The sequence below is a fragment of the Pan troglodytes genome, chromosome 10, assembly GCF_028858775.2.
Source record: "Pan troglodytes isolate AG18354 chromosome 10, NHGRI_mPanTro3-v2.0_pri, whole genome shotgun sequence".
Classification (NCBI taxonomy): domain Eukaryota; kingdom Metazoa; phylum Chordata; class Mammalia; order Primates; family Hominidae; genus Pan; species Pan troglodytes.
The window spans coordinates 8,999,990-9,022,683 of NC_072408.2; the positions used below are offsets into that span (position 1 = coordinate 8,999,990).

A 22,694-nucleotide genomic window follows, 5' to 3' on the forward strand; every position below is an offset into this window, starting at 1 on the left:
GGCTCCAGCTGGCCCCAGGATCAGGGAGGCTGAGCCACAGGCCAGGGAGAGGAAGTGGCAGAAGGAGACCAAAAGAAAAATCATAATTGAAGTATCAGGTCTCCAGCACCCCATTCTTTTCCTCTGGCATTCATGCACCCCAGAGTGTAAGAGCGATTGTCTGCAGTGAGTTAAACTGGAGGCACTGGGACACTGTTTCTATGGCAACCCCTCTCGGCTCTAATTCAGCTCTGAGTTAAAAATGCTATCAAATAATTGGAGAGTGCAGGAAAGCACAGCCAGCAGCCTGACCCCCTGTCCCATCTTTCCTAGACCTCCAGGTGTACAGGAACTGAGAAGGCCCCCATCACGTGGGAGCAGCACAGGCGCGGGCTTGGCTGGGAGCACAGGACAGTCTGTAGGGAGACGATTTCGGAGTCAAAGTTTGGCCTGGAAATTGGGTCTGGGTTTAGTGTGCCCTGGGCCCAGGGAAGCACGGCAGCCAGGCGGGCACAAATCCCTTCCAAGTGCTGCAGGTGGCTGCATCACACACGACCAGTGACACGGGGCTTCTACCCGGGCGATTTGGCAATGTCAGACGGAGCCGTTCTCCCCCCGTCGCTTATCCCAGAGTGGCACACAGCCCAGGACCCCAACTCAGGACGGCCCTGGTGCCCTCTCTGAGGCAGGAAGACAGAGCCCAGCCGGCTCCTTTGCATTCCCTTTGCCCTGACCCTGTCTGCTCCGTCCCCATCCTGCTGCGAGAGTCCTCACCTGGCCAGGGCCTCGGTTACAAGGCAGGTGCCTGCCAGCTGCGTTCACGGAGCCAGGATGGCTGAGCTCGAATGCCTGTTGGATCGCGCAACTTTTCAGAACACAGCTGGGTCCCAGGTACTGAAGCTAAAACAAGGGTAAGGAGGGTTTCATCGCAGGGACCTGATTGTTCTCAGACAGCTAGGCAGAGACACCAAGGACTCTGCAGGCACGAAGAAACTGAAAGTCAGGAGAAGCTTGTGAGGGTCACAGTTGCTCTCATCACGTAAGCCATGGCAAACCGCAGCACGGGGCAGTGAACCTGGGTTCCAACGAGAGGCGGTCTGCATTCAAATCCCAGCCTCATTCATTATTAGCTGTGGGGCTTTGGGCAAGTAAGTTTTCTGTGTCTCAGTCCCCTCAGCTGTAAAGTAGAGCCAGAACCATCGCCTTCACTGGGTCACCCCAAGGACCGCATGGGAGGCAGTCCCCAGTGCCTGGCACACGCTGAACATACACACTGAGCTCATGCCTCAGGGGTTCGAGTCACAGTCCCACTTCCCTCTTATACGAGACCCCAAGGCAATAGGAGACGGAGCAGGTAAGGGAATGGCCAGGAATCAGCATCCATTGTTTGCTCTATAAAGAGGCAGGGCATCTTGGTGGTTAGTAACACCTTTGGGGGAAAAGACAGGTCTGGACTGAATTATGGCATCCGATCCCCGCTAGTTGGGTTGCTTTGAGCCAAACGTTCTGAGCCTATGGTCCTCATTTATAAAATAGGCACTGACAGTAATACCTACACTCTAAAATATTTGTAAAGGTTAAATCAGTTAATACTGCAAAAGAGCTTTCGCAAGCTTTAATGTTTAGGCAAATCAGTAGGAATCTCAGTAAAGCGCACTCTGGTTGTACAGGTATGGGCTGGAACCTGAGACTATGTGTTTCTAACAGAGGCCCAGGTAATTTCAGCGCTGCTGGTCTTCAGGTCATCTTTTCAACAGCGAAGTTTTCAAGAAGTTACCACACTGTAAATACTCAGTAAATATTAGCTTTATGATGATGACGATGATTGATAAAAGGCCTAGAATAAAAGAGCTCTGCCCGCCAGCCTTCCTTTCAGCTACAGAATGCCTCAGTAACGCTCTATTAACCCGCAGGAAGTGTTTCTCAAGAGAAGCTTGCATACGGTAAATATATTATGTGGAAGAGGGGGGTGGGTGGGGGGCGGTGGGGGGCTGGGCTGCAGTCTCTGTTCCGTGTGGCCGTGCAGATCTCCTAGCCTCTCTGGGCTTCATTTTGCTCACTTCATGAATACTTTCACAACCAAAGTTTTATGGTTTTACAAATGAAATGACTTAGGAAGAGTGCACTTCCGCCCATCCCACATTTCACCGGCAGGACTGTGGCCCTGGCCACATGTGCAGGGCCTTCTGCTGTGATCTATGCCTTGCTCTTTACACTGTCCCCAGCTTCCTGGCCTCAACACCACAAGGGCGGTTCCTACCTGCAGCAATGGCTGTCCTCTTGTCCACGGTCACCGCCACAGCTGTGCTTGCCGTCACCACCATGGGTTCACCCACACTTTCTGGGGAAACAGAGACAACCCAGTCACTGGGGAAGAGCTGTGGTTGGGGCAGGTGGAGCGCTACCACTTTCTTGGAATAGGAGATGGGAATAAAAGCAGGCGAAGGCATCCTTGGAAGAATTGAGGCGAGGGTGGGGACAGGGGTTGTGTTTGGAGGAGTTGCTGCTGCGATGGTGACCCCAACACGGGTCTTGGACAGACATACACATGGCCTCTGGCTGCCAGCACAGTGCAGGGCTGCAGTGGCCCCACGACACTGGGGTTTCTGCGTGTTTGTCGGCTGCGGCATGCATCGTGCCCACGACACCTGTGTTGTATCCAGTGATCCCCTCCAACGGCAGGAAAGACAGGCTGCATTTCAGCACTGGGTGGTGGGTGATCCTGGATTGCTCTCTGTGAGTCTGCATGAGTCAGGGAGGACGCCGACAGTCAGTCCCAGTCAGGAAGCCAGATGCCACAGCCGAGCCACCGTGCGGGCCTGGGCAGCGAGGTGACGGACCCTCCACTGCACAACCGCTCTCCGGGCCTTTCACTTGCTTCTCAGCTGTTGCTCCACTTCTGGGACTCTGCAGCAACTCAGGGCAAGTCCTGAGGCTCCTGAAGGCCACGGGGCTTGCCTCGCATTGCTCTCTCCACTTCTTCTGGAACAATCAGGCCACCATAGGTGCACAGTTTAGAGGGCAGTTTCAGCTCCACATTCAAACAGAGCTTTCTGGTTCTGACTGGGGCTGGCTACTTCAGGGCCCCAGGCTTCTTAATTCTCATCAGTCCTTGGCCCCGGACTTGAATTTCAAAGCACTCTTGTCTGCAGGTCAAATGCAGACTCAACTTCTGAGAAAGGGGCAAACAGTTTCTGATGTGCTATCATATTTTGTTAGAATGTCTTGATGTCAAATGTTGCCTGAAGCAAACAGGTCATGGGACTCTTGTGTGGCGATTATGACAACAGTGTCAATTGTCCCAGGACTTAACCACCAGCTTCTCACATCTGCCACGTCACCAAGATTACCCATCACACCCGCTGTCGTCAAATAGCTCAAGAAACCTAAAACTGCAGTCTCATTCCAGGAACTTCCAATATGTAAGGTTGTCCTTGATTCTAGAAATTTGCCCCATGATGACGAAGGGACAATTCCCCACCTTGTGTCTACAGACATCTCGAAGATGGTGATGTGGCAGCCCTGACAATATTCCCTGGGTCCCACAGCCCATTTTCTGGGACAGACCTTCCGTCGCATTTGTACCCCAGCCAGCAGAGGCTTGTAGGAAAAGCGGATGTGAGCATGTGGAGACCCTAATGAGGCAGTCTCTGGGGACATCAGGGATTTCAGTGCCTGGCTCACCGTGGCTACCTGGCCCAGCACCTGGTGGGAATGATCAGGACGTGGAGTGCAGAAGGGGGCGGGGCCCAGGGAGAGGTGGGCTGTGGGCATATTGCTGAGGCTCTGCTGTGTGCGGACAGGTTTCTAGGCACTGACTGCACAATGCAGCTCCACGTGGTCGGGACTTAGCCCACCAGGCCCCGGCAAAGGGCAACCATGTCAGCCTAGAGAGACAGGGGAGCTTCCCCTAACCCTGGAGGCAGCTCGTCCTCTTTTCCCCCTTGAAACGCGGTTGTTTTCCTCCTTTTGGGGTGGAAGGGAGTGTGCAGAGGTGGCCATGTGTCGAAGCGTGTGCGTGCGCTGAGCGAGTGAGCGGGCTGTGGAGAGGAAGTGGGCCCCACCTCCCTCCTCACCAGGCCCCCTTTTTGGGCTCCAGCTTCCCTCTTTTCTCCTCGTGGCTCAGCTTCTCACCCACCCACCCTCCCACCTCATCGCCACATAAAGCTCCCCCAGCAGCCAGCAGGCTCAGTCCTGGTGAATGCGGGCAGGAGGGGACCTGTCATCAGGGCCTGGGGCAGGGGCTCGGGCCTCACTATAGAACCTCTCCAGGGGCCTGTGGGTGCCCTCCCTGGGGAGCCCAATGTGCTGCTATCGAGGGTGTGGCCACAGAGGAGAAGCTGCCTCTTTCAGCCTTGGGGTGGACAGTGTGGGAAGGGGTCTCCCCTTTGCTTCCAGAGCCTTCCTGCTGGGCTTGCACTGGTAATAAAAACTCCCCCCCACTCTTTCCTTACATTCAGTGTGGTAACGGGGCCTGGGCTTGGATTAGGGCAGAGCTTGGCTCTGTGGCTCCCCTGCTGTGTGACCCCGGGCAAGTCACAGAACCTCTCTGAGCCTCACGTTCTCCTAGTGTTAAGTTGAGGGATAATGACAGCACTTATCTCATGGGGTTGTCTAGATTAAATGAAAAACACGTGGAAAAACACATGGAAAATCATTTTGTGAAGCATAGTAGTTATTGGCACGTGTGTGGAGGGAACAGCACAGGTGGGAGTAGGGGCATAGCACCAGGTGAGGAAGGCGGGATTCCGGAGGGGGTGGGGTGGAGCTCCTCCCTGCTGTTTGCCTTCCCTGTCCTGGTCCCAGGAGGATCCCCGGGATCCTGGGCCTCCCCAGCCATCAGCTCCAGGACATTTTTCCATCACAACGCTTGAGGATGGTTTTGGCAAAGTGGTGGTGGAAGGCCTTTGGCAGAAGGGCATCCTAAAGGGGAAGTTCTGAGTGACCCCAGCCCTGGCTTTCCTTTCAGAAGTCTCCACACTCCTGCATCCCCTCCTGGGGCTCACCCCACCTGCCTGTGCACACTCTCCAGGCCCCTGGATCCATGTGCTGGAATGGGATCAGCCGCCCCAGCACTCACCTGGTGGAGGGGTGGTGGAAGGGTGGCTGTGCCATGCACTCTGGGATCCCTGGACGAGCCCCGGAAGCTCCCTGGGCCACAGTCACTTCGAGTGTAAATCAAGAGCACCAGGCTATGCAGACACTGAAGCCTCTGCAGGATTTTTCTGGTGCTCTGTTAGAGTCACTTAATTTTTCTTATTTTGGTTATTTTCCAGAATGGGGGCTGGGGCTGGCTGGCAGTTGGGTGCCCATCAACTCTGAGAGTCTTCCTGGTCCCTGGCCGTGCAGGGATTTTGTGGCTGCCTCATACCCCACCCTCCCCACCACCTGCCTGGCACAGCCTCTCTCTTGAGCTGAGAGGGGCTTGTGGAGAAGGCTGGGAGCTCCCTGAGGCTGGTCCTGGGTGGTCCTGAGTAACTGGGGACGGGTTGCTTTCTTTCTGTTTGGGAAGAGCAGGGCAGCCCCACTGACTTAGTGAGTACTGCAGCCCCTAATGAAACCACCTGTCTGGGTGGTTTATGAAGCTTTCACAGACATGCAGGATAAATAGAAGAATTTAGAGATGGACTCTTCTGATCTCATATTTGGAATCGGGGCTAGAATCCCATGCTGGGTTTTTAAACTCCAACTTTGATGGCTGGCTAGGGAATCAAATGATCAGGCCCACCTTCAGCGTGGGACCTGTGGTGTGGGAAGGTGCCAGTGAGCTTTTTTAAGTCACTAATGCATGCAGGAGGGAAGGCAGGAGGGGAACCCTGGTGGTCTGGACATTCTATTCCATATCTCGTTCCCATTTCCCACTAAGAGCACAGCAGGAGGAGAGATGAGACTGGCCTGAGACTGGCCCAGCCCCGGGAGCACAGGGCTGTGCGTTACCTGGTCCTTCTGCCCAGCGGAGGTTGAAGACGAAGCTGCCAGCAGGATGCTCTGAGGCCTGGCGGTACCACAGCGGGAAGCGGTCCAGGGTGAACAGGCTGGCCTCGTCCTCAGGTGTCAGGAACTTCCTGCAAGGAGGAAGATGTGGTACCTCTCCCCAGATCTGTGAACTCAGTCATCCCTCTTTCCTTTTCTCACACAAGGTCAACTTGGCTGGGCTAAGAGAGTGATTTTAGCCCCTAAATTAGTACGGCCCCAGACAATGTTTCCCAGCAATTCTCGCCTTTTCCAGAAACAAAACGATGTCATGTTGCATCTAGCTAGCAGCTGGAAGAGGCATAGGGTCTGTAGAGTGAGGGGATACTTTCCATTTTTATGTAAACTCTTTTGCCTGCAGGGTTTCTTTCTTTTGGATGGAGCCTAATTTCTTCTTGTCTGGCTCGTTGGCACGTCTGAGGGAGGAAGCTGTAGTCAGCTCTATCACTGCACTAATAGGAGGGCATCAATCCCCCCAAATGGTTCCCTCAAGAGGATTGCCTCTAGGTTTTTGCATACATTATGAGTTTCCTTTTTTTGAGCAGCTTTACCTTGCTAATTATGGTTTTGCATTCCCTGAACACACAGCAGCCCACAGAAGGGAGTGTTCGGCCAGAAGCAGAGTGGGAGGCAGGGAGAAGCAGGGTGGGGGTGGGGAGCAGACATTGCTGTGGATAATCCACAAGGTGGATAACTGAGATTTGGTTTTGAGAGTGACGGGCTCACATGTACCAGAAGCAATCTGCCTTGTGACACAGTTCCTGGGCTGCCATTCACCTCAAGTCTGGGTGAAGGGAGCCCCTGGGAGTGCTCGCAGGAGGCAGAGGCACTGGGAAGGTCTGTCTGCCTCGAATCTCCTGCTTCCAGTCTTAGAAGCCTCTGAGAGGGGGCGAGGGAAGGGTCAGGGAGGCAGTGGTGCTCTTCCTTCTCCACCTCCGCAGGGATGGGTGGGGGGGGAGGAGGGGAGGGAGGAGGGAGGGAAAGGGAAGAGCAACTTAATTTGTTTTCCTAGAAAGCCTCAGCTTTGCTTAGCAAGTGTGGATTTGTCACAGAGTCCTGGAAGAAGCTCAAAGATGGCGCTCCGTGGCTGGGCGTGCTTAGCGAGAGGAGCAGCTGGCGGGTGGGAGGCGAGGAGAGTAGGGTCAGGTCGGCTCAGGGGCCCTGGGCTGCTCTCCAGGTGCCTGAAGGTCCTCACCTGTTGGAGTCTCCTGGGTTGCGAAGCGGCAGGTGGCACCGCTCGGCCCCCAACGCCTCCTCTGGGCTCCCATCCTCCCTTGAGCACCCGGGTGGGCCACCCCTGATTACCCCAGAACCCGGCCTTGGCTTACAGCAGGGTTTCTCAGCCTTGGCACCGGTGACATTTCGTGCCAGGCGATTGCCGTGAGGGCTGCCCTGGGCATCGTGGGATGTCTAGCAGCATCCCTGGCCTCCGCCCACTAGGTGCCAGTAGGAAGTTCTCTGCCTCCCACAGTGTGACAACCAAAAGGATCTCCAGACATCGCTGAATGTCACAAAATCACCCCCAGTTGAACATTCCCGGTGTGGAGGCCTAAGTCTTCCATGGCCTACAGGGAGCTGGGCCTGGACTCCTACCAGGTAGAGTAAGAGACCGCAAATCTCCCACACCAAGGTGGGAGTGGGTGGCTCAAGAAGGCACTGCGGGGTGAGCGCTCCACCTACCACAGGGCCCCAGCAGCACCTCCTCTCCCCTTAGGAGTGGGGAAAAGAGACACAGCCAGAAGATTCAGCCTGTCACACAGAGCCCAGCCCAGAGAGGAAAGCAATTTCGGCTTTGTCCCTTAGAGATTCCTCTAGGTGGATTCTCCGACCAACCCTCAACTTCAAAGTCTCTCCCTGACTGGTCCGGCCTCCATCCTGTCCTAGGGACCCACCACCAGGATGTGTAAGCCTTCGGGGAAGGGCTGCCTTTCCCACTGTCCCAATCTGTCAATCCCGATCCGTAAGCCTTCGGGGAAGGGCTGCCTTTCCCACTGTCCCAATCTGTCAATCCCGATCCTTCTGCCCTGCTGGGCTCCCAGGGGTCCAGCATGCTGGAGACCCCGTGCCAGTCCACCCACGGCCCAGGAACACACCGTGGGACTCTGGCCCTCTCCGCCCTGCAGGGATTGCCATCCCGAGGTGGCCGGCCCAACCCACCTGTCGGAGACCTTCTCGGAGCCCACGAACAAGCTGCTTCTCAGAAGGCCAGCCCGGGTGCCCAGGAAGGCCATGTCCACCACGTGTTCAGACTCCCTGTGTGGCAGACAGAGCGGGAATGGTCACCACGCGGCTGTGGCAAGAGCTTGGGGGAGACCTGCAGGGGTTTGGGGGCCTCTCCTTGCTCCTGCCTGGCCTGGCTCAGGGGAGATTTTCCAGGAAGGCTGGGTTCCTGGGAAGGGGCCGGCACACGCACCCTGCTGGCATCCACGGTGCCCATCAGGTTTCAGGCCCGGCTTCTGGGCAGCACCCCTGTGAAGTGGAGCCCTGGGCCTCTGCCTCTCTTGTCTCGGCAGATCTAGCTCTTAATTTGTTCTCCTGGCTTTTGGGGAGTTCGATCTAGAAGATGGAACTTGGAAGGGAGATTCTGTCCTGGGACCTAAGGAACAGGAACTTCTCATGCCCAGCATGTACCAGGCACCTCCTGGTCTTACAGCCCTCCTCATACTTCCCTTATTACCGAAATGTGAAGAGAGGGGGAGCAGGCACCGCCTACACCCACCCAGGAGAAGTCCCAACGGACCTCATAACCTTGCCGTTGAGACTTGAAAGAAGACAGATCCATGAGCTAGTTGGCGTCACATATCTCCCTCCCAGTCTCAAAGCCACAATACTTTGACCAGGGTGGGAAGTCATCTCTTTTAACCCAGATGATATTCTTGTCTTTGGCACAGTGGATAGGAGGCTGTTACCTAGTTCCTCTCCGTGCCCAAGGGTGTGTGCTATAGTAAGCATACAAAGCAGGCAATTCCAAAGCACTGCCAGGCTCAGAGGCTGGACTGCGGGGGTCTTCCTCATGGATAGACCTGTGTCTGTGGGTGGTACCCGGGACTGTAGTAAGGTCTGGAAAATCACTGAGGGAAAGGGTCTCCCCCACCTACTCCAGTCCTGTAGCCAGGGGGCTTGTACAGGGCGGGCACGGGGGTCATAGGACTCGAGCCGCACAGAGCCCTGCCTCAGACCTCTGAGTCAGACTCTCTGGGGACAGGACCTAAGCTCCCCTAAAGCTTCCTGATTCAATTCTCTGTGTAAAAGCAGAGAGAATGGGCTAATGGGTCTCACTACCCATAATTTGGCTTCAACAATCACCAACCCGGGGCTGGTCTCAATTCAGCCACTGCCTCCTCCAGCCCCTCAACTAGATTATTTTGAAGCAAATCCCAGATATTTCATGGGTAAATATTTTAATTTATACAATCAAAATAGAAATAACATTTAAAAAAAACTTCGATGCCATTATTACACCTTAAAAAAACCTGACCATTCATTAATATGATCAGATAATCCAGTTGCCTCGCGAATTTTTTTAAGTTTGGCTGAATCAGAATCTGCCCAAGGCTCACGCATGGCAACGGGTATCTCTTATTTGTCTGTCTGTCTCTCTCTGTCTTTATTGAGATATCGTTCAAATACCCTCCAATTCACCCACCTAAAGCGTGTGATTCAATAGTTTTTCATGTGTTCACAGAGTTGTGCCACCATCAGCACTGTGAATTTTAGAACATTTTCATCACCCCGGAAAGAAACCCCATAACCATTAGCAGTCATCTTTGGCCTCCTTTAACCTGATTCCCTTTCTCTCTGCACTCTCCCTCTCCCCTTCTCTTTTCCTTGCAATTGATGTGTGGAACAAACAGAGCGACAAAGGGCGCTTGCCTGTGGGGATTCTCCGGTTCTGGCCTTGGCGGATTGCCACCCTGGGGTGCTCTTCAGCCTGCTCTGTGTCCCCCGCATTGCCTGTCAACTGGCCGTGAGACCTCAGGGCCTGACCGGGTTCCGGTTTGTGTTTTTACAAGGCTGTTCTTCACAAGAGGCACACACTCTGACTGATTAGGGCATGAAAAATACATGCATTCTTTTGTTTCTTATTTTATTTTTACCCGAAATATCTGTATAAGGAAAAACTTCTCCTCATCAATATTTAGTTATCCTGAAGTACAACTTTTATAGAAGAGGCAGGATAAATAATTTATTCTTTTTGTTTCTTTGTTAGGTTTTAGAATAATGAGTTGTTTTCCTAACAACCTTCCAAAGATGGCCAATGAGGTTTTTTCCAGTATCATTATGAACCCAAGTATTTTAACATATTTCATATGTTTTAACCCATTGCAATTATTATTATTATTATTATTATTATTATTATTATTATTATTTAAAGACAGGTTCTCACTACGTTGCCCAGGCTGGCCTTGAACTCCTGGGCTCAAACGATCCTCTCGCCTGAGCCTCCCATGAGGCTGGGATAACAGCCGTGCCTCCAAAGCCAGCTCCTGCTGCAATTATAATTACTTTTGCTGCTCTGATCATCCACCTTTGGCCAGTGAGGGCCTCCTCCAGCTGGCTCTGGGGTCCCTTGGGCACAATATCATTTGTCTTTGGTAACTTCGTATGACAAGATGTTCCAGGTTCATTGGGCGTATTTCCTGCCTCTGTCCTGGAATCAGACATTTCTTCTAGGAGCATGGGCTCATTTTAAAGAGGACTAACATTGAAAGTCCGAGGTCTGGGGCTGGGGCACTCACTGCGGTGGGCCCTTTCAGGGGAGAGAGCTAGGATATCCTTTTAATTTCTTTAAGAGAAATACATCATGAGTTCAAATTGATATTTCTAATTCAAATTTAGCATTCCATCTAATCTTAACTTCTTTGATTTTTGAAATTTGCATATCTCTTTTCTCTTTTGCTGAAGATCTTGGTTCTTAATGACATTAATATAATACAATTTGCTCTCTCTATTCAGAATAACAATGCCAATACTATTTCTAGCAATGTGATTACTGAGGACTGCTTAACATTTTATTTATTTAGTGTTTACAATTCTAAAGCCCCTTGAAAGAATTCCCGTATGTTCGATTATTTAATGAACTTGATATATGGCTAGGTTTAGCTGTTTCATTTGCTTTCAATTACTACAGGTTACTTTTTAAAATTTAATTTTGTTTTATGATTAGATAAAGCATTTATATGGTTCCAAAGTCAATATGGAGAATAAGGCCTATTCAGGGGAGTCTGTCTCTGTATCCATCTCCTTGTTCCTTCACTCTTCCTGTAGGTAACCTGACTTTTGGTTCCTTGTTCCACTAAAAAGTACGTGTGTGTATGTGTACATACATATATGCATGTACATTTATATGTACATTTGTGAAAGTAATTATGAAAATATATTTGTATTTTCTCTTTCTAGATAAGCAGTGGAGATATTATTCATACTTTTTTCATTACTGAAGATGATTTCATAGTGGCAGTATATAGAGATATTCTAATTTTTCACAGCTGCATAGTATTCCATTATGTGGATCCACCATGATTTATGTAACTAGGCTCCCACTGATGAACGTTTGGGTTGTTTCCAATCTTCTATTGTTATTAAAGGTGCTATAATGAGCAGCTCATAGGTACATTTTTTTCATATTTTTGCCAGTGTATCTTTGGGATAAGGTTCCTAGAAGTGAGGTTGCTGGGTCAAAGTGTAAATGTACATGAAATTGTGCTAGACGTCATCAAATTCCCCTCGACGGGGTTTGAAACATTTCGTATCCCACCCATGATCTACGAGTGCCTGACTCCCACAGTTCTGCCAACAGTGCACGCTGACAAGCTCAGGTGGCTCTCAGTCTGAGAGGCGAGAAGTCCAATCTGGGCATAGTTGTCATTTGCATTTCAGATTACACGTTAGGTTGAGCATTGTTTTTCTTTATATTTTAAGACTATTTGAATTGTTCTTCTAAGGACTATTTGCATTTTTCCTCTGAACTGTTCGTATTTCTTGACTACTTTCCCTCTAAGATAGTTGGCCTCTTAAGTCTCAATTTTCGAAGTCCTTTATCGTGAATACATAATATATAGAGTAACCCTTTATCTGTTTTATAAGTTGCAAACACCTTTCCAGTTTGTAATTTCTCTTTTTACCTTGCTCATGTTTTTATTTCTGCCATAGAAACATATTTTTTTCTTTTTTTTAAAAAAAGATGAGGTTGGCCAGGCGCGGTGGCTCACGCCTGTAATCCCAGCACTTTGGGAGGCCGAGGCAGGGGGATCATGAGGTCAGGAGATTGAGACCATCCTGGCTAACATGGTGAAACCCCGTCTCTACTAAAAATACAAAAAAATACAAAGAATTCACCAGGCGTGGTGGCAGGTGCCTGTAGTCCCAGCTACTCGGGAGGCTGAGGCAGGAGAATGGCGAGCTTGTGCCACTGCACTCCAGCCTGGGCGACAGAGCGAGACTCCGTCTCAAAAAAAAAAAAAAAAATAGATGAGGTGTTGCTCTGTTGCCCAGGCAGGAGTGTGGTGACATGACCATGCCTCACTGCAGCCTCCACCTCCTGGGCTCAAGTGATCCTCCCTGAGCAGCTGAGTAGCTGGGACTGCAGGTGTTCACCACCACGCCTGGCTAAGTTACTATTATTTTTATTTTAGAGATGGGGTCTTGTCATTTTTCACAGGCTGGTCTTGAACTTTCAGGCTAAAGTGATCCTCCCACCTGAGCCTCCTGAGTGGCTGGGACTACAGGCACGAGCCACTACACCCGACCACAGAAACATTTTTAATGTTGTTAAATTTATCCGTCATTCCTTTATTGCTTCTGAATTTTGAGTCATTGTTGGGAAAGGTTTCCCCACTCCTAGATTTTAGAGCAATTGGCTCATGTTTTCCTTTAGTATTTATATGGCTTCATTTTTTACATTTGAATCTCTGAGTCATTTGGACTTCGTCCAGGTGTATGGTGTGAGAAAAGAACACAATTTTATCATTCTCCATATGGCTCTCAAACTGGTTATTTAAAAATCCATCTTTCCTTCATTGATTTGACAGGATGCCTCTGTCATAGACTAAATTTTCACATGCATTTAGATGAGTTTCCGGATTTCCTTTTGGGTTCCTGTGGTCTGCCTGCCTTTTCTTGTGCCAATACCATACTTTATAAACCTCAGAGGCTTTGTCATGTGTTTTAATATCTTGGTAGGCCCAACCTCCCTTCTTTGCTTTTTTTGGTGTGTGTTTGTGTGTGTGTGTGTGTGCGTTTTTTTTTTTTTTTTCAGAGATTTCCTGGTTATTCTTGCTTGTTCTTCCAAATGAACTTGATAATCAGTTTATCTAGATGCAGAAAAAGACTGACGGTGTTTTCATTGGGGTTAACATTAACTTAGGATTAACATCTTTATGATGTTGAAGTCTCGTATCCAAAAACACTGTCTTTCCATGTGTTCCAGCCTCTACTTTTGTGTTTTCAGGAGTGTTTCATAATTTTCCTTATATAGGTTTTTGAACAGTTCTTATAGTTTATGTCATATGTTCTTGTAGTCTTATAACTTTATCATGTATTATTTCTTGCCTTTTAAAATAAGCCTTCTCATATCTTCTATCTTTTTTTGTGTAGATAAAGGCTATTAATTTTTGAATGTTGATATTATAACCTGCTATTTTACTAAATTCTCTCATTGGGTATAGTAATTTTCTTATTAATTCTTCTGGGGTTTCCAGATATATAATTATGTCATCTTTAAACAGCGACAATTTTACTTCTTTCTTTCCAATTCTAATTGCCTCTGCTTGCTTTCTCTTGTCTAATTCCTTCTGGCCTTGTTAAATAGCAATGGGGAAGTAGGCATGCTTGTCTTGTTCCTGTCTTTAGTGAGAGAGCCTCTAGCCCCATTAAGATGTTACTTTCATGCTTAGGTCAATTTTAATTCTACTGAGTGGCTTTAATGAACAAGAATGGTATGGCTGGGCATGGCAGCTCATGCCTGTAATCCCATCACTTTGGGAGGCTGAGGTGGGAGGGTTGTTTGAGGCCAGGAGTTCAAGACCAGCCTGAGCAACATAGAGAGACCCCATCTCTACAAAATTTTTTTAAATGAATGAATATTAATATTTATTTAATGCCTTTTCTATATCTTTGGAGATGGTTATGTATTTTTTTCTCCTTAAGTGTATGCTATTTTATATTAACTTCCTAGGAAGTCTTTTCTGAAGCATGCTCTGGTTAAGAATATTTCCTTCTCAATATTTCTCCACATTAAAAATCATCTCTGACTAATCTCTGAGGTTGGAAAGATGAAGATGGTGCCCCTCTCCAAACCTATTTGCTTCAGCCCTCTGTAGAAGGCACAACAGTGCAGGGTTTAAGAGTCGGGGCGCAGGAGTGAGGCTGCCTGCTGTTGATTCCAGCTCTGCCACTTTCAAGGCGTATGACCTCAGGCGAGTTGCTTGATCTCACTATGCTTTGTTTTCCTCATCTGTCAAATGGCAGTAATGAGAGCTCCTGTGTGGGTGAGGACCGCGGTGAGGATCAAATGGGTTATATACACTAAGCACTCAGAACAGTGCCTGGCCCACTAGATTGTTTTTCTTTCTTTATTCTAATTTTGTATAGGTCATATATTCATATGGTTCAAAATTACACCAACATGTTAGGGTGAAAAGTGTCCCTTCCATCCCTGTTTCAGTTACCCATTTTCCAACCAGAAACAGCTAATGAGGAATGTTTCCTGAGTAGCCTTGCGTAGACAGTATATAGATCATAGATGTTATCTGTATAATCCACACAAATACTATGGCACCCACTTTTTACAGAAAAGGTAGCATACTATACTATGTAGAATGGTAGCATTCCACATCTTGCTTTTTTCAATAGGAGACTGTCCCTATCAAATTCTGTAGGTGTTTTTTATTAGGACAGCACTAAAAAACTAATTTTTAATTTTCCAGTATCTAATTATGTGCTTAAATTTATTGACTGTGTAGGGGAGGTTTGACATCTTCACAATGTTGAATCTTCCTATTCAGGAGCAAGGTATGACCCACTGCAACCTTAACCTCATTAATACCTTACTCTGCCCCCCAACACTCATGGGCACACACATGCCCTACACTCACACTCACATGCCACTCATCTTCTTTCTACCAGGCCACTAAACACAATAGTACCAGGAGAAGACCAGCAAAGGGAGCGAGGATTTCTAAGGGGCTGGGAAAACCGAGGTCAAGTTCATTGGTGCCATGACCTTACCTGCTGGAAACCTATTTGAACTGCTCTTTGGCCAGGGGCATTTTGGCCATTGAAGTCTCACAGCTGGAGTCCAACCCAGAGAAAGGAGCTGTCGGAATGGGACTATCCTGGGGTGGGGATTTAGTCCAGTGCCCAGGGGGAGCTCCACTTGATCTTAGGCCAAAGGACGTGGGTTCTCTCCTGAGCCACCAGCCAGATGGTAAGAGGGGTCCCAACTTAGCCAAAGGAATTCTGGGGGCTGGTTGGGGCCTGGGAACCTGGGAACCTGGACCTACTCGGACATGTTGAGGGCCAGCGCTGTCCAGTAGGCTTCCATGGGGGCTGTCACCACCGCGTCAAACAGCACCTCCCGGACCAGCTCCTCGTCACCTGGGTGCAAAACATCAGGGAAGCAGGCCACATGCTTCCTCCATGCTCATGAACACAACTCTCCCATCCTAAGTTCAGGGAGAAGATATGCTTCCTGAACGTGTCTATGGGACATGTAAAACTATCTCTGTGAGCTTGAGGGAGCCGCCTCACCTCTGTCTGTCTTCACTTTCTCAACTCCAAAAAATATGTCAGTACAAGAGCTTGATATCTGAGGCTCTTTCCAATTGTAACATCTGATGAACTTAGGAGACCCTCAGTGACCTCAGGTTGGATCTTCCCAGTCTCCCCCATCTCAACTCTTCCTCATCTGCTTCTTAACCATCCAGACACCTTGGCCTTTGGTCAGTTCTGTGATTTTTTTGTTGTTGTTGTTGTTGAGATGGAGTCTCATTCTGTTGCCCAGGCTGGAGTACAGTGGCATGATCTTGGCTCACTTCAACCTCTGCCTCCCAGGTTTAAGCAATTCTCCTGCCTCAGCCTCCCAAGTAGCTGGGACCACAGGTGCACACCACCACACCTGGCTAATTTTTGTAATTTTTGTAGAGACAAGGTTTCACTATGTTGGCCAGGCTGATCTAGAACTCCTGACCTCAAGTGATCTGCCCACCTTGGCCTCCTAAAGTGCTGGCATTATAGGCATGAGCCACTGCCCCTGGCCAGTTCTGTGAATTTGACCTTGCCAAGCTCCTCCTTACCTCAGAGCCCCTGTACATGCTGTTTCCCTTGATCTGGATGTTCTTTTTCCCAGTCTTTGCATGGAGGCTCTTTCTTTTTCTTCTCTCATTTAAAAAATTTATTTATCTTTATTGAGGTAAAATTCACATAAAATGAAACTGACCAATTTAAAGTATGCAATTCAGTCAGCGGCATTTAGTACATTCACAATGTTGTACAACCACCACCTCTATTTAGTTCCAAAATATTTTTATCATCCCCCAAAGGAGATCCTCCTCACCTTGGTGAGGAGGTGTCACAATAGAGCCACCCAAGTGGCTTAACAGGATCTCCTTTAAAGCAGGCCTATTTCTCTCCCCTACAGCATCCTGTTCATGGCGCTTATCACAATTTATAACAACCTATATCTATATATGTAGGCTTATTTGCGTATCACCTGGCTTCTCCACTAGAATGTAAGCTCCATGATAGCAAGGGCCTTGTCTGGGTTATCTCTGTAGCTCTAATACCTACCCCAGGGCCTGACACAGGGTGCAAGCTCAGTACAGATTTGTTGATGAAATGAATAAATAAGTAAGTAAGTGCCCTGTTGGGTTGGCATGGGAGGCAGTCTTCTTATGGGGGTGACAATTATGTGACAGGATGACCTGCTCTTTCTTCCAAAGAGGAAGAAGGAGGAGCAAGCTGAGGATGTGGCCTAATGAGCTCACCACTCGCATTAGTGCAGGTGAGAAGGCCATGTGACCATGGAGCAGAGACTGAAGTGTCACAGCTGCAAGACAAGGAGCACCTGGGGCTCCTAGACCTGGAAGAGGTGAGCAAGGTTAGCCTGAGGAACTGGTTTAGAAAACAGAGCCCACAGGCTTCGAGTCATCTGGCCAAATGCTCCCCTTGTGGAGATGAGGACTTCTGGTGAAGAGTGGCAGCCATTTGCCCAGAGGTCCACTTCTAGACAGTGGTAGGGAAAAAGATGACAGACTCTGAATGGTGCTTTCTTCTGACCCTTAACAGAGCTTGGTGGATAGAGGCTGAAAAAGATCCTAGTCCCTGACCTGGGGATCCATACATGTTACCACAGTTCCAAGGGTGCTTAAATACCAGCTCAGCCCTGTGGTAAGGCTGGCTATGCCTTTTTCTTTGGGAATCTCCCTGTTTGATCTAAGCCATCCATGTGCTAATGGGATAGGGCTGTGCAGCAGCCTCCCCCTGCCTTCCCACCTCTCCTGGCAAAGTCCTGAACTTCAGGGCCCCAGAGGAAAAGCTCGCCTCAGTGGGCGGCCAGCACTCACACTCCAGGTCTGGGTCCTTCCTGGTGAGGAAGCGGATCATGGCCTCTAGCTGGCTGAGCTTCCGGTGGTCTGGGTCAATATCTGTGATGCAGTAGATCCTGAAACCCAGGAAAGTCAGTGTTATCTCAAAACATTCCACCTGTCTCCCTCCCATTTTTTACTCCTCACTTACCAGTCACCGGCCAGGGCCAGGTCTGGGTGAAGCAAGTCATGCAGGCCTGAAACCAGAGTCCACATTCAGGGTGATGCTCCCTCACTGCCATGAGGGTGTGTGTCTCAATTGTAGAAACAGCCACCCAGTGAGTTTCTAAAGAAAGAGACTGGGGTCTGTTCTTTCTTGCTCTTAGCTCACAGTAGGAGAACATGGCTAAGTCTGCACAGGTCCCACCTCCTGAAATGCTTTCTTCTCATTGTTTCATGTCCAAATCCTACCCCTTCTTCAAGGTTCAGGGCAAATGTCATGCCTTCAATGAGCTGCCCAGCCAGTGGGAGCATCTTTTCCTCCTGCAGCCCTCATGCCCCTCCTCCCCATCCAGGTTGGATTTGGGTTATTATTGGCATGTAATAACGTTGTGCTTCTGCCAGACAGCAGCTCCCTGAGGAAGCTGCATCTTATTCCTCCTAGCATCTCCCTCAAAGGGAGGTGATACTTTGAAGCCAGTGATTTTGGCTTCATTGGCTTCATCCCCAGGATGGGCCCTGTGTGTTTTGCGGCCTCTCACCTAACACAGAGCCAGCCTGATCTCATGCTCAGTACACGCTGTTGACTGAAAGAACGATGAGCTGATGCTCCATGGCACCTACTCAGAGCTAAGAAATGAACAGGTGCTCCACTGAGGGTAAGTCCAAGGAGGGGATGACAGAAAGGCCAGTGGGGCATCTGTGGAGCCTCACAAGGGCTGCTGCTCTGATGTAGACACAGGGCAAGCAGCTGGAAGGGGAGCTCCCTTGCCCACAGAAGACCAGGAGACTCCGGGATTCCAAGCCCCTGACCACTGGAATGTCTCACTCCCAGGAGTGGGTATAAGACAGCACCCTCTGTCTCCTGGAGGAGTGTGCCCTGGGAATATCTGGGCAGAGGAAGAAATGTGTAGGAAGAAGGAAGAAGGCACGATGGAGGCCTAGGGATGATGGGGAACAGAGGAGAGTGCCCCAGCGCTAGGATCTGTGCTGTGGAAGGGCAGACACAGCTTCCAGGTGAGCACACAGCTAGTGCCTGACTCAGTCCAGGTGCGGGAGAGGGGATCTACCAGGGGCAGCTCCCAGACAGATGACAGCTAAGCTGGGGCCTGAGAGTGGGTCAAAGTGTGCTGGGAGAGGAGGGCACTCCAGGGCAGAGCAAAGCAGCCAGGAGGAGCAGGCCCATCAGCAGTGATGTGGGCAGACTTGGCATTTCTAGGAAGATCCCTCTGGCTGAAGCTCAGAGAAGAAAGGAGTCAGGGAGACCAGTTGAAAGCTACTGTGGTTATCCACGAGAGAGGTGACAATGACCAGGATGGTTGTAGGAAGGCAGGGTGATGACATGTACTCAGCAGATAGCAGAGGGTAGTATGTGGGTGTTAAACAGAAAGTGGCCACCTCTTCCAGGGGTTCCTGGGATATCTGTGACCCCTGAGATAGGTTGTGGTCTCCTAAGGTGATTGGGCCACAGTAAGTCACCGGCAGGAGGGATGGGGTTGGATGGGGCTCTTCTCTCCCCGCCTCCACCGCTGTTCTCTGCCATCTCACTTTGGTTCGCATCCCATAAGCTCCAGGTATGGGCTGAATTGTGTCCCCCAAAAGATATGTTGAAGTCCTGACCTGTGAATGTGACCTTCTTTGGAAATAGGGTCTTGGCAGAAGTAATCAAATTAAGATGAGATCATTAGGATAGGCCCTGATCCCATATGAGTGGTGTCCTTATAAGAAGAGGTAATGGAGACAGTGAGAGGCAGCTGAGGGGAGAAGGCCACGGGATCAGGGAGCAGAGACTGAAGTGTGCAGCTGCAAGACGAGGAGCACCTGAGGCTCCTAGACCTGGAAGAGGTGAGCGAGGACTCCCCTGGAGGCTTTGTGGGGAGCACGGCCTTTCCAACACCTGACTTGGGACTTCCAGCCTCCAGAACCGTGAGAGAATACATGTCTGCGGTTTTAGGATGTCATGTTTGCGGTACTTTGTGCTGGGAGCCTTAGCAAATGAATACAGGCTTCCCTCCTCTTTCTGGCCTCCTTTCTCATCACCTTTGCAGTCACCTGGCAGGGAAATTTCAGCTTTGAGCTTTGTTTAAAAAACATACTGCCTTGACGGCCCTCCTAGTCCAGCAAGGCCTCCCGGAACCTAGCAGTGCGGTTGGCAGGTCTCAGGCTCTGCTGGTTTGATGACTGACCCACAGATCCTGCATGCCCTGGGAGCCAGGGACACACACGCCCCTCTCCACCTGGCAGCATTGTTCTGAGAGGCTGCTCTGGAGCCTGGGAGCTGGGAGGCTGTCACACTGGCTCTGGTTGGGGTTGGCCCTGCCCAGTGTCCCATGACAGCCCATTATTTTCTGCTTAACTGTCCCTCAGCCCCTGGTACCGACCCACCTTCTTCCACAGACGTGTTCCCCAGAAGGATGTATTCTCCGTGGCCCCGGGACAGCACCACCCCCAAACTGTGGGGAGAGAAGAGAAGGCACTCATTCAGCAGCAGCAGATGCCGGCCTGTCTCCCGGGCCTCGTCCTTGCCCTTACCAACACTAGGTGTATGGGCTTTTTGTACCCACGACGAGTGGTGTGCTCCTCAGGCCCCCTTCTTTGCCTCTGGCCTCACAGCCATCCCCTCCAGAACGGAGGCGGTGCTTCCAATTTCCCAGAAGCCTTCCTTCCTAAGCAGGACCCTGGCCATTCTGTAGACCAAGAGCCCTCTCAGCTACCATTTTCATCAAGGGACATCCTGAACCTCACAGGCATCCCCTAAAATGTAGAACAGTCTCTCTGTTTCACAGGGGGTCCCACAAACAGGAGCTCCTTTTCCTACCCGGTGAGTCCTGCTGTGCCTTCCTCTCCTTGGCTGAACATCAGTTTTGAGCCTTGGCTGAATATCTGACTTTCTTGGGGAACTTTAAAAGATTCAAGTGCATGAGATCTACCCCCAGAAATTGTGATTAAATTGGTCTGGCCAGCCTGGGCAACACAGCGAGACCCCAGCTCTAGAAGTTTTTTTTTAATCAAAAAATTAATGGGGTGTGGTGGCACGCTCCTGTACTGTCCCAGGTACTCGGGGGGCTGAGGTGGAAGGATCGCTTGGGCCCGGGAGGTGGAGGCTGTAGTAAGCTGTTTCTGCCACGGCACTTCAGCCTAGGAGACAGAGTGAGATCCTGTCTCAAAAAAAATTGGTTTTGGATGAAGCCTGGGCAGTGGCAACTTCACATAATTCCTCAGGTATTCCAATGAGCAGTCAGGGCTGGGAACCAGGGCTTTATGGAGAAATCAGATAATTCAGAGGTAACGGCCACTTGTTTCCTAATCTGCCTAATACCTAGAGCCAAATATTTCTACAGTCGCAGGGAACCTGAGATCTTCCAATTTGATCCTCTCACTGCTTTAGGATCTTAACTGGATGATATCACTTAATCTTCACAACATCACCAAGAAGCAGCTGTTATTGTTACCCCCATTTTACAGATCGAAATCTAAGGCACAGAGAAGTTAAGTGAAACTCAAAGACCTGTTAACAGAGTTGTAGGAGGCAGAGGTGGCGCATCAGTAAAGCAGGGAGTGCTGGACCTCAGAGCCTCTTCTCAGAGACAGGGCTAACTGCCCTCGGGGAAATGGCCTGTTAAGGCAGCTTGGCTGATGGACGCTGATGAACAGTGAAATAACAACAGCATCTGAAGGGGCGGGGCTTGCCTGGGGCCCACAGGAGCATAGCACAGACCATACACTTGACCAAGTTTACACAGCCTGTAAATGGTAGAGCTGGGGTTCACGTCCAGGCAGTTTGGCTCTGGAACCTGCATTCTAGGCTACACTGGCAAAGCAGGTCTACACCTCAAGTTTCCTGGATGCTGACCTGGGTCTTTTGCTATTACCACAAAATTGCCAACTAAATATGAGTTGCTGGTATTCATGTTCAACCCTCACCCCCTGCAAATAAAGCCTGTGTCCCTCACCTGAAAGGGGTGTCGCTGATGTCCGTGAAGAAGTAGTCATTGGTCAGGAAAAGAACTCGCTTCTGAAAGAGTAGACAAGGAAAGAGTGCTCACGCAGAGAAGAGCGGCCCCCAGCCCCCACCTCCCCCCCAGGGCTCTTGGGGTCTTCATCGTCACTGTACAGTCCCTCCGCCTTCTTGTCTCTTCCCTGACCACCCCCTACACACCTCATCCTAGTGACACCCATAGGCAGATCCTCTCTAGGTGCAGCAAACTGCAGCCCTTTGGGGCGTGGCCTGGATTTCAGGATCAAGGTCTGGACCTGCACTGCCCATCATGATAGTCCCTAAGCAGCATTGAGCACTTGAAATGTGTGGCCAAGGAACTGAATTTTCAGATTTTAGTTGACATAAATTTAAACTTAGTTAGCACATGTGGCTAGCGGCTATATTGGGCAGTGCTGATGTAGACCGTGACTCTATGGTTCCTAGAGGGTTGAGGTTGGGGCTGTCAGTGTGTGCTAAGAACTTCTGGAGCCCATGTATACATACACAATCCTCTTAAACCTCCTTGCCCTCAAAGACACCCAGGGAGAAGGGGTGCACCATTCTCCCTCCACTGTCATCCGTGCCCGGGCCACGGGACCCTTTCACAACTTCCTTTTCCTTTCTAAGCTGCCATCTTTTAGCCTTGGTTTACTTTGTATAAACTAGGGCATCATGTACTACCAAAGTGGCTAAGGGCATGGCTGGGCTTAGATGAACCAGGATTGAAGCCCAGCTCAGCCACTTTCGACCTGTGTGCTCTTGAGCAAGTTACTTCACTTCGAGTTCTCATTTGTAAATCAGGATTGTCCACGGCCTCTCTTGCACGAGGCTGCCGTGAGGGTGCATTCGGGGTGCTGAGGTTCTGTGGATTGTCCTGTCCACCACACAAGTTCATGTCATTGGGAAAGCCACATTTTGCAGTTGGCCCAGGACTTGTTCTTATTCCCTTTACTTCTTTCTGACTTTCCTTCTTTGATTTTGGAAACTGGAGCGAGGTGTCAGAAGGGACACAGAGAGAG

General features: G+C 50.0%; 1 protein-coding gene across 1 annotated transcript in view; it reads right to left on the reverse strand.

Annotated features, from left to right (window-relative positions):
- The window catches only part of CACNA2D4 (calcium voltage-gated channel auxiliary subunit alpha2delta 4), a 129,771-nt gene that overhangs the window by 46,224 nt on the left and 60,853 nt on the right, over positions 1-22,694 (reverse strand). Inside the window, exons 21-28 of the mRNA XM_063786224.1 lie at positions 21,650-21,711; positions 20,082-20,149; positions 17,689-17,734; positions 17,517-17,614; positions 15,456-15,549; positions 8,110-8,205; positions 5,917-6,044; positions 2,240-2,320 (exon numbers count right to left, since the gene is read on the reverse strand). Of these exons, the coding sequence (XP_063642294.1) occupies positions 2,240-2,320; positions 5,917-6,044; positions 8,110-8,205; positions 15,456-15,549; positions 17,517-17,614; positions 17,689-17,734; positions 20,082-20,149; positions 21,650-21,711 (673 nt within the window). The remainder of the gene's footprint in view (positions 1-2,239; positions 2,321-5,916; positions 6,045-8,109; positions 8,206-15,455; positions 15,550-17,516; positions 17,615-17,688; positions 17,735-20,081; positions 20,150-21,649; positions 21,712-22,694) is intronic.